The sequence below is a fragment of the Sesamum indicum genome, linkage group LG6 (genome assembly GCF_000512975.1).
Source record: "Sesamum indicum cultivar Zhongzhi No. 13 linkage group LG6, S_indicum_v1.0, whole genome shotgun sequence".
NCBI classification, from domain to species: Eukaryota; Viridiplantae; Streptophyta; class Magnoliopsida; order Lamiales; family Pedaliaceae; genus Sesamum; species Sesamum indicum.
Genome location: NC_026150.1, coordinates 1,822,646 through 1,836,534, shown reverse-complemented (window position 1 = coordinate 1,836,534; position 13,889 = coordinate 1,822,646). Strand labels below are relative to the sequence as shown.

The following is a 13,889-nucleotide window of genomic DNA, read 5'->3' as shown; positions in this document are numbered from 1 at the left end:
ATGTCCTTCTTCATCATCTGTTCATCTTTTCCCTTTGCAGATGCAGCCGCTGTCGCGGCTGCTATTGCAGCAATGGCTGCAGCCACCCCAGCTACAGAGACAGCAGCGTGGAGCTGCGCATTCTGGGTTCTGGTTTCTTCTTTCTTCTTCTCCCTTCGCTCCTTCAACCACCTCCCAACCGTCTTGCCCCCCGGAGTATTAGCCCCGCCAGCACCGCCACCGTTATAACCAGCTCTTGGGGTACCGGTGAACAAGGGTTGGAGAGTGTTGTTTGCACGCAAATACTGAACAGTTTGTGAAAATTAACCAATGGAGTTAGCTGGATCAGTACTTACACAGACAGCAACCGAGAACAATATTACAAAGAATCATACACCGGACATGGTTTAATGATTAATTATGCCAATTTTACACCAATTTTAATCAAATTGAATACAATTTCTTCAACCTTGGTCTTGTTAATTATGTAATAAACGTAGATTGGACTAGCTTTTAACTTCAGATCTCGGATTGATTACTGAGTGGCTTGATTTATTTCATGACATCACATTAGTCCTAAAGCTGTAAATCTGTCGATGTTAGTTAAAACATGTCAAGAAAATGTCAGACGGGTAAAAAGTCGGAAGTCATGAAAATTCACGAAAAAAGGAAAAGTTGGAAGAGACTGATTTGAACTAGGTGCTGCTGCCTGTTGGTTATGCTAGTCTAAATATGTTGCTTGGCGGTAGTAAATGTTGGGGTCAGATTAGGAAATTTGATTTAGTCTTCTATGTAAATTAGTACCCACATGAGTTGTGAATCATTGTATTAACACATGAAGATGGTATGATTTTGTATTTAAGGGCTTATGATTGATTTGAATACAAATTCACGTGATCAACATTACCAGTCCCGAATTAGAATATTGAAATAAAATAAAAGGGAGCAAAACTTAAAAGTAAGTGGAAAAGTCAGTTAACATGGAATAAGTGGAGCAAGAAGTCTCCCAAATTTATCCCAGTAGCTTTAAACAATTTAGGTGCAAGTGATGAGTCCATGGATTCTCTGGTTAAATGCTAGGAATGATCTTTTGTTTTTGGTCTGAGAACGCTTCTTTTAATACAATCTTTGGTGGGATAAAGTGGTGAAAATTGTTCAAAGTTATTAGCTGGCATGTGAAATCAAAGGGGGATAGGGATGGATAAATGGGTGTTTGTGAGCATTTAATAAAGTCAAAAAGGAGAGTTTGGGGACGGCTAAAGTGTTCTTGTAAAGAAACAAAAGTTAATATCGAGAGTGACAAAAGCGTTCTTTGTTCTTCACTTTTCTGCAAAATACGTTGTGAAAGCTCTAATGTTAGCCGCCTTATGTTTTATACAAAGATCCTATCATTGACTAATCATGATCACTTCCATCTTGTATTGTGTATCTTGGACCATTTCTATGAACCCATAAATAAATAAATGGTGGAATAGTACTAAAAATAGAGTAGACAACATTAACCAGGTAAGAAATTGATTTATGACAATCTAAGATATGATGGGAAATTTTTTATCCAAATAAAGATTAGCTGAATCGAATCAATCACTGAGCATGTGTGATATTAGTCACTCTCTCATAACTTACCTTGTAAAGTATTTACAATATAATTGGTTCAAATCTAATAATTTTGGTTAAAATTTCAAGGATATAAAGAACATATATACCTTAACAACATCTTCGTACTCGTCGGAAGGGGAGATTGGAGGACTCTCAGTTTCCTCAGTAAGACAACCATTGAGAGGTCCACTACTATGAGACAGCCTTCCTGATGTTAATGGTGATATTTCCTACATTTCATCCCACATTTCACATCAACACAAGAACTAAAACAGACACACAATAATCAAACAAAGAACAGGAACTCCATCTCAATAATAACAAGAAATAAACACATGAAATTCCTGTCTCTCTCTTCTTCATCTTACAGGAAAAGAACAATCATGCAGGGTTGCTTCTTTTTCAAGAAAATTAACCAACTTCATTAACTTCTCCAAAACTCACAGATTGAGACATTATACGCTCCAGAATCAGCTGAGAAGTAGCGGAAGAAGCAAAGGAGAAGGTGTTCCCAGAAAGCTTGGCAGACTCTTCTTCTTCTCCGGCAGCATTTTCAGGTATTGTGGCTGTGTTTGTAACACTAACAGCACTGGTTTTTGGCAGCATTGAAGAGGGATTTGGAGGGGCCAATGCTTTGGAGACTTGAAGTGCTGAAGCACTCCAAGACCTCGACAGGAACTCCATCGGCCCTCTCGGGCTTTCCGGCAGCTGAAGTTCGCCGTTCGGCCCCTTCTCTGCCCAGAGTAAGTCCATTTTGCTATTGTTGTGATGCATGCTTCTGATTTGTGAACAGGAACTGGTGGGAACACTAATGGGACAGTGTAGTTTGTGTTGCTTTTGGAAATTCTTGCATGAGTATTTGTGTATGTGGAATTTTATAGAGAATTTGAATATGTTGAGGAGGGCCTACTGAGTGATCGGGCCCACCAGCCCGGCCCACTTGGTCAATAGATTTGAGGGATTTTGGTGCTGCAGTCAATGGGGCCAGAGTCTGTTTAAACTTTAAAGTACTGTTAGTGTTCTTTTTAGCAAATGCGCAGATTCCCTGCAGTAGGGTTGTCTACAATTCCTCCGATTCCAGCTTCATATGTGTTGTACACTGAGAGGAAGAACATGTTGGTGCTCGAGGTACAAGCCAGTATATGCAATATAAACACACATCAGGGGCCTCAGACAGCAGTAAAACTGTCTCCAATGATAAAGAAAGGAAGTATGTACCTCTTTTTTTTTATTTTTTTTGGAGTGGCTCTTTTTCTTTTTTGGGTTTTGTTTTCGAGGAAAAGCGTATGACTACTATTATTTGTGAAAACTTGTTTCTTTTATTCTCTTTTTCTTCATTGGGATCCCAAACAACAAATGATCAGTTCACATCTTTTCCTCTCTTTGTACCATCTTTTTCCACTTCTTGCTCTGTGAATTTTGATGGGTCTTTATCAAGATCATTATTTGTTGAATAATCTTTGTTATTTTATGTATTATATGCAAGATCAAGTTCATGATTGATGTTCAACTCAAAAAATTGTAACAACGAGTCAAACTTTTACACATTCGATACTAGAAAGCTATAAGAAACTAAAGTGTAAGAAGAGAATCTTTCAAGAAATAAATGATTTTCCCAAATTGATCACGAGACAATTAAACTATTGGATTATGATGATCTACGTTTAAGACATCGAATCCAAGAATTAACCAAGACAGGCTATTCTTAAATCACCACTTTCAACTAGTATAGTAAAAGTAACATCCAGTAATCACACCTCGATAATAGAGCAGACAAGTAAAAATTTCTAACTATTCTCAAGACAGGGGAGGGGATAATGTGATAGAAAAGAAGACAAAGAATGAGGTAATTGGTGAGTGTAAGGTTGTCCCCCTGGATGTCTTGGGTATTGGCAACATCGCAGGCCGACCAACCTTGTTTGGACGCCCAAACATCTTTGAGCCTCAACACTGCGAAAATCTGCCCCATTTCCTGTAACCAAAGGCGTGCCTGAAATGCGTCATCATATGCCCCTTCTGATATCATCATCTTCCCCCTGAAAACTCTGTTTCTCTCCAGAGTTCATCTCAGCAATTGCATCTGTAAACATGAAGAAGCATCAGCTTTCTTTGTTTAAAGCATTTAATTTTTACTGGGGACCATGATTTCTGGCCAGTATAAAGAAACACCTTTATTCCCTTTGCCTTCATAGACTCAAATCATCACGTTGTCCTCTCTTTTTCAGTTTTTGCATTCATAATTGTGTTCTTTCTCCTTTTCTTTTTTATGGAATAATTTCGGACAAGATAGCTACTTTTCAATTTCTGGGACTTATTTTTACTTTCTACACAAGGGTGAACGTGCAGCATGATGCAAAGTGAAAAACTGGATTTACAGTGATGGAACGTATGAACTGTAGAAATCCCCGTCAGGTTTCTCAGTCACCCGCATGCACACTAATCGGAACTTTTCAGCAGATGATCATCTCAGGGGAATGATTTTCTGAATCTTAGTTAATGGGCATGCATGCAAAACAGGAACAATCTCAAGTTGAAGAACAGGGCTTTGAGTTCATTCTAAGATATGATTAGTTATATGTATGAAAGTAAAGTTCTGCATTTTTGTGTCGAAAAATGAAAAATTGTGTTTAGATTAATCATTGCAGAGTTCAATAAATTGCTACTTGGTACTAACCTTAACAAGAAACATCCTCAAGCAAATCAACTTTGGTATGATACTGATGGATGTCACGAGAAAGAGCAATCACCCAACTTGGTACGATCACAAATCACATCAAACATCAAACGGAATAGTGCAACAACAGGAAAAGAAAGTTTAACCATAGTCCATAGCATCCTCCTCTGTTATTTACTATTATCTCAGGCAGCTTTTATTTACTATTAGTATGTCTAAAAACACAAAACTGTTGATGTTTGTCTAATTTCCTGAAGTTTGATACTTGATGAATTTGGTGTGAAGGATTCCAGTGACTCTGGTTTTGATGTAGCCGCTGACTATGTGAACTTGTGACAGAGAAACTTAAATTAATTGCAACAAGTTATGCTCAGATTTGCACTGAAGCCAAAAAAAATGAATAGAAGGTCATCCGTTTCCTCGTGATACAATGTTTCTTAGCTAGCGCGACTGAGAAGAATAACACAAACTATATCGGGAAGAAAAAAAGAGCAGTACCTTATCCTATCTGTTTGACTGCAAGCCGCTACCACTATAGTATTGCTTTGTGGTTTCTCTCGAAAATTCAGCAAAAGTCATCCCATCCCGCAATCGTGAAGATAGAGGAGGAACAATCTCATGAATTTTTTGAGTCAATCCATTCGATTCCTGCACTACACCATGCATTTCCTCATTGTATGACTTTGTAGTATCCTGATCACCTGAAGTTAAACCTTCAAATGGGTAGTCTGAAAGTGAAAAGGTCTTGCTCCATGCCGGCTGTAAAAATACAACAAAGGTCTCCCGGCTCAAATTATCCATCTTGGCATGTCTGCAAACACTATGAAGGGTTGCTCGAAGCCTCCCCTTCGACAATACATCAGCTGATTCTCCTACCTGAACGATAAAACTAGCTTTAGATGCTTTCACCATAAGTACGCGATTCGTCTCTGGATGGAATACTTGCAAATATGTGTGGCTGCGGGGAGACTCACATTCTTGCGAATCACTTCCATCCGACAACATAAACATGGGAGCTGTCAAAATTGTAAATATACCATAATCATAATGCCACTGCTGCCACAAATCCGCGTCACCATCATCACCTAATGGAACATTCTCCCTCAAATTAACTTTACCACCTCTACCACGGCGTTTTCTGCTTGCTGCTTCTTTAATGGCAGCATTATCAGTTACTGAATGATAATGTATCAACCGGCCTTTCGCTGTTCCACATTGCAATAAACTCTGTTCCAGCTCACAGCCACCAATTAACTTATCACAAACTCGAGCAAGGCAAAGCCCTAATTTCATCATACAAAACCCTAATTCTTTAAATGCGAGCCCTAGGTCTTTGAATTCTCCACCATCCACCGCACTATCCATTTCGTTACTCTTAACTTTAACATTAAACTCTTGGTCATACTTCAGTTTCATTGCGAAAGAGGACACAATTCTGTCCAAATTCTTTAATGGCACATCACTCCCCAAATTATGATCCTACAACTCATCAGAAATAGGGAAAAAATAAAAGAAAGAAAAAACAGTTAACATAAAAATACACTTTAAATCTAATTACATTCAATTGCAAGATTTGATTTTTACCTTCAGAATCCGTTTCCGATCATCATGATCCAGAAGAGCGAGTTTCCGGGCAAACGGGAGGAGGGTCTGGCGGAGAGTTCGGGCTTCGGGGACGCCTTTGATGGATAGCAGGCCCGGCCCACCCCGCCCCAGGTTTTGCATTATTGTTTTAGAAATTAACTCGAGCCATCGACTTTTTTCGTTTGATGCCGGCTTTTCGTCGGACAACAACGCTATAAGATCGATATATTCAAGTTCGTAGAGTTCGAGAATTTCTTCCATCTCCGGGGAGCAAATTTCTGGGCGCCCGGGCGTTTGAGGTTTTGGAGGTCAGAGGTTTAAGCTTCCCAGTCAGTATATGGGCTTTGTGCTTTGATACAGTTCAAATAATTAGAAGCAATGAAAATAGATTATCTTCTCAATTATACTTATTTAAACATTAATTAATTAAATTTCCAAACATTATCTGGTAATCAAATTTACAACATTTTTTAGCAAAAGAAGGTCAGAGGTAAGAGCAGACAAGACAGCAATAAACATTAATATTAGCATTTCTTGAATTATAGTTAAATTTCCTATGTAGGATCACAAGGTGCAAAGAAAAAGAAACAGGAATCATTCTTCCAGCAGTTAAAACTCCACAACTACTAATTCCATATCGAGAAGACAGAAACAGTCAACAAATGGTATCCTAGATTTCAACTTTCCCATGAACAAGTCATTCACGCACATTTTCTCAGCTGCTGAGCCTCAGCATAACTCCATCTACTACAGAATGTACACATTTGGACATAACAAGTCATCCAACAAGATAGACTTACTACACCGAGAAGAGTCAACGTTTCCTAGCCTGCATTAGCTGTTAATTTGGGGTAATTGGAAAAACCAGCATCATGAATCATGATAAGGTTTGTTGCGCAGTTCTTATCACGCTACGTTCTCCTTGAAACTCTTGGTCAGCCATATGGCAGTTTCTCTAGGGGAAACCTTTTCGGGCCCGAATGGTTTCAGCAGCACTTGAAGCTCGTCGAACCGTTCTTGCTGCAATAGTTGGGCACTAAACTCAAGCAACCCTTCCAGCGCTTCAGCTCTCTGCTGGTACGATGAGGTATCGAACCTGCGTTGACGAGAATCCGAAGACGAACGGCTTGAACCTCCACCACTCGTTGGATTATGCTCCGAGCACTCACTTCCCATGTATTGAACACCGTGAGCAGAGTGTGGCCTGGTAAATGTTCTATCAAGAATCTGAACCATGCACTTGTCTTTGGTGATGGAACGATCAGTACCATATGGTGAGGCATAAGAGCACTGAGCGGAGGTCAAGGAACTTCTGCGACTTGGTAGCAACGGGTCATCTGAAGACGCCAAAGGAAACTCAACCATCTTGTCGATTCGCGGGGCATTGACGGAGACATCAGGGGACTCCACGCTACCAAGTAGACCAACATTTCGTTTGTAGGGGGAGCTGGTGGGCACAGCTCTTGTAGACAGTGGAAGAGATGCTCGTCGTGTCGATTGAGCAGGTTTTCTAGCTGGGGTGTGTGACACTGGAAGCTGCATATGCATCATGTAAACCCACTGAGTTTATCACAAGATACAATTATCAAGAATAGTAGCATTTATAATTGTCAAGAAACACCAATCAACCAGTAGTATCATGGAAATGAAATAAATGATTGACTGAAAGAAACTAACCAATTCACGGGTTGAACCAGGGTTGGATATTTTTGATGGAGTCGACTGTCTTCTAGGATTGACAGGAGCCTTTGCTGAAGCCAATCTAGGGGTTCTTAGAGCACTTGATAACTTTGTGGTTGGCAACTTTTTGACACCTACATCATCACCCACACTACCAATAGACAATTTAGAGAATTTATTATCATTCAAATGGCTCAAAGATTTTTGTGCTCTTCGAGAAGAACATGGAGTGTCCAGATCATTTCCTGATATACTAGGATTCAAAGCTCTATTGTTGCCAAACGATAGCCTTTTTTCCGTTTTGACAGCTGCAGTCGGTTTCTTGACAAAATTGGCATCAGATGATAGAGAGGGAAAAGTATGCCACCTGGGGTTGTTAGACTTAAGATGCACATTCAGGATATAGGGACGAAGATGTGGATGCCTGAGCAAGTCAGCAGCCTGGACACAGAAAAGCAGGATTGTTACAGGCAACAGTGTATGCATTGGGGTGAGGGGTATAAAAAGGAAAGAAAACGTAACATACACTTGGTCTAAGCTCTGGATTTTTACGGAGCATACTCTTGACAAGCCCACGGCTGGAAAAAAAGATATGTGCAAGACCTACAAGTTAGAGAAGAAACAAAGTGCTCTCCAGAATGCAGTATACACATAAACAGCAGGCATCAATACACATGAGTCAGGTAATGGACTCACAATGGACCAGAATACATGGTTGGAAGCGGAGACACAATGGATTTATTTATTTTGTTGATTAGACCTTGTATATCCTGTTCATGAAGCAAAATACAATCAGTAGGAAATCTATGACAAAAAACAAAACAGATCTGAGCACAAGACAAGTAATTTAACTCAGTTTGCACCATTCCATTTTCATAAAAAATGTTTAGTGATCACGAAATTCATCTACTATGGTTCACTATAATGTTGGGACAAGCCTTTCTAATGTATGTATCACAATCCGGTGAGCAGGCCTTGCAAGTATGCGTTCATCAATTCTAATAGACAAATTCAATCATAATGTGTAAACAGATAACAGAATTTGGCTTACAAAGGCTTTAAATGCTGGTTTGTGAGCAGCCATTTCATACATACAGCATCCTGAATAAGACGTTAAATTTTGTATATTGTCAGGAAAAGAATGCAATAGAAATTTAGCAAGATTTGAGACTCCAAAATGTGAATATGTTACCCAAGGACCAGATGTCTGACTTGGAACCATAAGGTATATCGGCAAGAAGCTCAGGGCACATATAACTTGGTGTACCAACTACCTGCAATCAGATCCCGTATGAACAGTCTAAGTTAATTCTATTTCTGAAGAAGACAAAATCTCAAGAAGTCTGCATTGCAGCCATTATACTTACGGAAGAAGCTAGATCATCAGAAGTCAATACTTTAGCAAGACCAAAATCCCCTGAAAAATAATAGGATTGAAATAAATTTAGAATAGAGCAACCGATGTCTCAAATGAGTTACTAGTGATTCAGCAACAAAAAGGGTTCATGAAGGATCCAAGATTAACAGGCAACAAATAATTAGTTACCTAAACGTATGTCCTGATCTTTCGTCAGAAATATATTCGAACACTGAAAAAAAAATAAAAAGAGCCTTTAAAATCTGCCATTGCTCCTTTACATCTTAATCAGTGTTAATGTGCTGATGCAATATACCTTGACATCACGATGAAGTATATGGTTGGCATGCAAGTAATCAAGTGCCATCAACAGTTGAACTAACCACTTGCAAAGCTTCTGTTTGGATGCTCAGATGTAACAATTAACAGATTCAATAATAAGTTGGGGAAGAAAATGAAAAATACAGCAAATATAAGCACGGAACAGGGTTTTAGGACAACCTCCTCAGAGAAATGAACTCCATTTGCCTTCTTAATGGCTTCTGCCCTACATAAATTAAGGCAGGCACATACAGAATTCAGATACAAATAGTGCAAGTATGCTGCAACATAATCAGCTAGATGATGATCTAGTCCCAGAATGCATCTCTGTTTCAATAAGGTGTGCCTAAACATGGATGAGTGCAATTACGGAAACAGGCAACTTACATGTCTCCTCCTTCACAGTAGCCAATCACAATGCATACATAACAACCCTGGAAATACAAAATGTTGTTAATCGGATAAATAAATAAAAAGAAAAGACAAAGTAAGCATGGCAGAAACTGATCAGTATTATTACTATATTCAACATGCGAAGAAAGGCTAAAAAGCATAATGCCACAATAGAAGAAATCCAACCCTAAAACCCAACTCCCCTCTCCACTTCCAAGAAAAAAAACGAAGAAGAGGCTCTGTAAAGCTAGGCATACATTTCACCTAACCGCCCTTCTAAGTGGACCCAAAACTCATCTGGTTTCAGGTGGTGCTGTGACACCAATTGTTTCATGTACTATACACATACCCTTTCCACCCAGGAATCTTTGTACTCCACAATATATGGATTCTGGACTTTTGAGATGAGCTCCATCTGCAAGAGCAAAAACATACTTTAAAATTCAAAGGCATATATCATAGTCCATAGAGCATATTATTAACCAAACATATGGCAGTTCTTATTTTGTTCCCTGGCATAAGAGAAACTCTGAATGAGAGACCATTTGGTACCTGAAGTGTTTCACTATATTACACACAATGAAGACTAAATAAGTAGTTATTCAAAAAAACCACATCTCATTTACCCAAAAAAAAGGAAACTAGAATATCTCCCGTAAAAGTGAACCTTACAACTTAACAATACAGATCCCAAGTCCATCATCCGTACTAAGTAAACTGAATTTCAAGTTTCCCCAAAGTGTGTCATCACAGTACTATTTATACTAGTCGATTTCAGTTCACTGCAGAAAGTTCAAATTAAGTAGTCACCTCCTGGTGGGCAGATCTGCGGGTTCTATCAGTCTGTCGAGCAAGGCGAATTTTCTTCAGGACATACCTGTCAGGTTGAGCAGATAACAAAGATCACCAATCAGAAATGTTGATGCATAAATTACAATGATCATACTTGTAAAAGAAATTGTAATGTTCCCTTACTTTTTCTTCTCTTGTTTATGTCTAACAAGCAGCGCAGAACCAAAAGAACCTTTACCAATCTGCTCCAATATATCATAGTTCTCCATTTTACAAACGTTCATCTACCACCTTAATATAAAATATCTGGCAAGATATTCGACCCCAAAATTTGCCGCCTGGTGGTATGAAAAATAATATTATCAGCAAATACATTCTCAAAGAAGCCAAAATGAGTCCAAAACAGAGATTTGAAACTACAAGTGTTACACAGTCCGATTCGTTTTTCGGTATTAGAAAAATATAAGTACACAGTACGACATTTCACATAGGCATTACAGATCTATTCATTGGCATACCCGGAAAAAAATTCTCCATTTAGAAATTGCTTGAGGATGTATAAGTTTATTACAAGTAGAGAAGATTTACAAAGAACACTCTGTTCCAACTTTTCGAGGGAATAAAAGGAACACAAGAAAACAAAGAGAGAAGCTTCTTCTTTTGTGGGTATAGTGAACAAAAAGAAATAAAGCAAGCATTCTCAGAAATCTGTATACCAAGAATAGAGAAATAAAATTGCAAACAATTGAACTCCGCCAAATAGTCAGAAATCCCATTTGCCTCTCTCATAAGGTATTGCAAATGACATAGGTGAAACACATTACTCGATATATTATCCAAAAAAATTACAAGCTAAATGCAAGAAAATCATCTCACTCTTACTGCATTCCCAAGATCAACTTACAATCAGTAAACCCAAGAGGGGTTTTGCAAGAAAAGGGGGGAAATTGGTACCAAGAAAGTGACAAATCAGCAAAATCAAGAGGGTTACAAGGAAATCTTGCAGATTTTCTCAAAAGGGTCCCCAAGATTAGGACTAAACTCCTTCTATTGTACCTTAAACAACAGGTGCCCAGACAAAATGCAGATCTTTTAACTCTAGCACGAAGCAGCATCAGGAGCATGTGAAGATAGACATAATAGGCCGAGAACTAATCGAGAATTTGAATACTTTATGATTTGTGTCTAATCTGCTAATAAAAGGTGGACAAATACGGAGGACAAGAGCTGCAAAAGAAAACAAAAGCTGCTGCAAAATAAACAAAACCCAAGAAACCAAAAAAAAAAAAAAAAAAAAAAAAAGAAAGGGATTTTTCAAACTTCAAGATGTGATTCGGAACCCACAACTGAAAAGAAAAGAAAAAGAAATGCTACCCACTTCTTTTCTTAAAAACAAGGGGAAACAGTAGTTTATTTGTAGGTTGGTTCTTGAGATTCTGGAAAAAGACGGGAGAGAAACAACAGTGGTGGTGTGGTGTGGTGGGGCACTCCGATTTCACCTAATAATTCTTGTGATGTATTTATATTAATATTATATATATATTATATATATATATACACACCATTATCAGCAAAGCTCGAAGCTGACGGTGAGACTGATGATGAGGATTATAATCTCTTACATTATCCACATCATTCATTTAACGTTATTATACCCAACTGGATTTGGCATTATCAGTCCCGTGATTTTGCTGTAAATGAGAGGTATCCATGAGACTTGCTTCACTACTAATCAGGTCAAAATCATAACTCCCTTGAATTAATCATCACCATTATTATCAACTGCAAAAAAAAATTCAATTCTCGAGACAGAGTTGTCCTTACCTCGGACTCTGATTTTCAAACCCGTTCATAACTGTACGTGTAATAAAATTGCAAGCTTGAGTTGTTAAAAAATGTACTACAAAACAGATAACGAAATCAAATGGGAAAATAAAACATTTTGTTGAAGCAATTTTCTTTATAATAAGATTGACTCAAGAAACGGTATATATTGTCATAAAGGCTATTAATAGTGGAGAAAATTGCAATTTTAGTTTCAAAATATAGGATAGTTTGCAATATTAATCCCATGCTTTTTGAAATAGCCAACATTAGTTCCATAGTTTAGAAAAACATTGCAAATTTAGACTAACTTTGCAATATTTTTTTAAAGTGTTGGACTAATATTGACCATCTTAAAAAATATGAGACGAATATTGCAAACTATCATGTAATAGAGGACCAAAATTGCAATCTTTCTCATTAATGGTGATTCCAACAAAAGTAGTTTTTGGCATTGAAATAGATGAGTTAAAAAATTGGCCAGCTACAAGAAATACTCAATGGGGTGGGTGAATTTAATGATTTTTTTATCAAAATTAGATTTGATCAAATCAAATTAATTATAAAATAAATATAATTTACTCATTTTTCTTAAATTATATAATAATTACACCTCAAATATATTATATTTATTATTTAATTAATTGAAATTAAAGTTTTTGAGACATTTAAGTCCAAGAATCCGACATTGTTGGGAGTGGGAGCAGAATGAGTACAACCCGTATCAAAATAAAGATACGGTGATCTCCGTCCGTCGGTGAGGAAGTAATGGGCCAACAATATCAACAACCTCCTACCATCAAATCACTTGTTATCCAGTCCCCCACCTAAGACGAAAGAGGTATATCTACTCCGTGCCCACCCGTACAGTAATCATTGTTCTTGCATCCAAATTTCTTTTTTTTTGGTCTGAATTGATTTCGACCAAATTCAAATTTATTATTAGACGACAACTTTACTATTCTTTTTACCACATAATTTAAATAGAAAATAGCAGTTTGCAGTATGATTAATCTGCCCAACCTAACCAACCAATGAACTGACGTGGACCAATAGAAAGAAGAATGAAAGATCCAGCTATGCAGAAGTTCAAAAAAAAAAAAAAAAAAGGAAAAACGTACAGTGATTCTCCAATGATGCCAACATCCTCTGTTCTGTGAGTTACAGTTTCATTTTTGAACTCAACAATGGCAGCACCATCACACCCACACGCTTGGGAATAGGTTGTGGTGTCTCATCAAAGTTGAAATTATTACAACGCTTTCGCCCTCCAAATTTGAAGTACTATAATTACATTATACATTATTCTTGCTGTATGACTTGCAAAAAATAATGATGAGTAATAGCGTTCTGATGTGTGGACCAGTGACAGATTAAGCCCATTATGAACTTTTATTGGGCCCGCCTCTGTCCTATATGGGCTTCCGAGGCTGATAGTTCGAGCCCATTTTAGTTTATATTGAAGCCTCTGTGGGCTTTCCAGACTGGGCCGTTATTGGGCTAATTTTGTAGATGTAAACACCCAAAAAGTTATTACATGAAAAGAGGGAGAAAACAACAAAGAATTTCGACGGAAATATATACTTGAAAAGATGTAAGATTTTGACACTAATTATTTCCTAAAACTGTTTATTCATAACATTCACTAGTTGCTTCCCTACCATAGCGATTTTTGGAAGAAACGGA

General features: G+C 37.8%; 3 protein-coding genes across 4 annotated transcripts in view; all 3 read right to left on the bottom strand.

The window, feature by feature from the left end:
- LOC105163304 (VAN3-binding protein) overlaps nt 1-2,631 on the bottom strand; it is a 3,717-nt gene extending 1,086 nt beyond the window's left edge. Inside the window, 4 exon segments of the mRNA XM_011081602.2 lie at nt 1-2; nt 5-284; nt 1,686-1,808; nt 2,023-2,631. The exon segment at nt 1-2 is cut by the window's left edge and continues 154 nt beyond it. Of these exon segments, the coding sequence (XP_011079904.1) occupies nt 1-2; nt 5-284; nt 1,686-1,808; nt 2,023-2,352 (735 nt within the window). The 5' untranslated portion in view covers nt 2,353-2,631.
- Nucleotides 3,184-6,194, bottom strand: LOC105163303. The gene is made up of 3 exons (XM_011081601.2): nt 5,837-6,194; nt 4,751-5,731; nt 3,184-3,658 (listed from the first exon to the last, which is right to left on the bottom strand). The coding sequence occupies exons 1-2, from the start codon at nt 6,095-6,097 to the stop codon at nt 4,757-4,759; spliced, it is 1,236 nt and encodes a 411-aa protein (XP_011079903.1). The 5' UTR covers nt 6,098-6,194; the 3' UTR covers nt 3,184-3,658; nt 4,751-4,756.
- Nucleotides 6,367-11,678, bottom strand: LOC105163302 (serine/threonine-protein kinase Nek2). Of its 2 annotated transcripts, none has more exons than XM_011081598.2 (15): nt 11,436-11,678; nt 10,563-10,717; nt 10,398-10,464; nt 9,937-10,002; nt 9,582-9,628; nt 9,375-9,420; nt 9,190-9,270; nt 9,063-9,105; nt 8,884-8,933; nt 8,709-8,790; nt 8,568-8,617; nt 8,213-8,286; nt 8,043-8,094; nt 7,514-7,957; nt 6,367-7,372 (listed from the first exon to the last, which is right to left on the bottom strand). In XM_011081598.2, exons 2-15 carry the CDS (start codon nt 10,661-10,663, stop codon nt 6,743-6,745), a joined length of 1,833 nt encoding a protein of 610 aa, XP_011079900.1. In that variant the 5' UTR covers nt 10,664-10,717; nt 11,436-11,678; the 3' UTR covers nt 6,367-6,742. The 2 variants fall into 2 exon arrangements, with proteins under 2 accessions (XP_011079900.1, XP_011079901.1); XM_011081599.2 differs by lacking the exon at nt 11,436-11,678 and adding an exon at nt 11,284-11,426.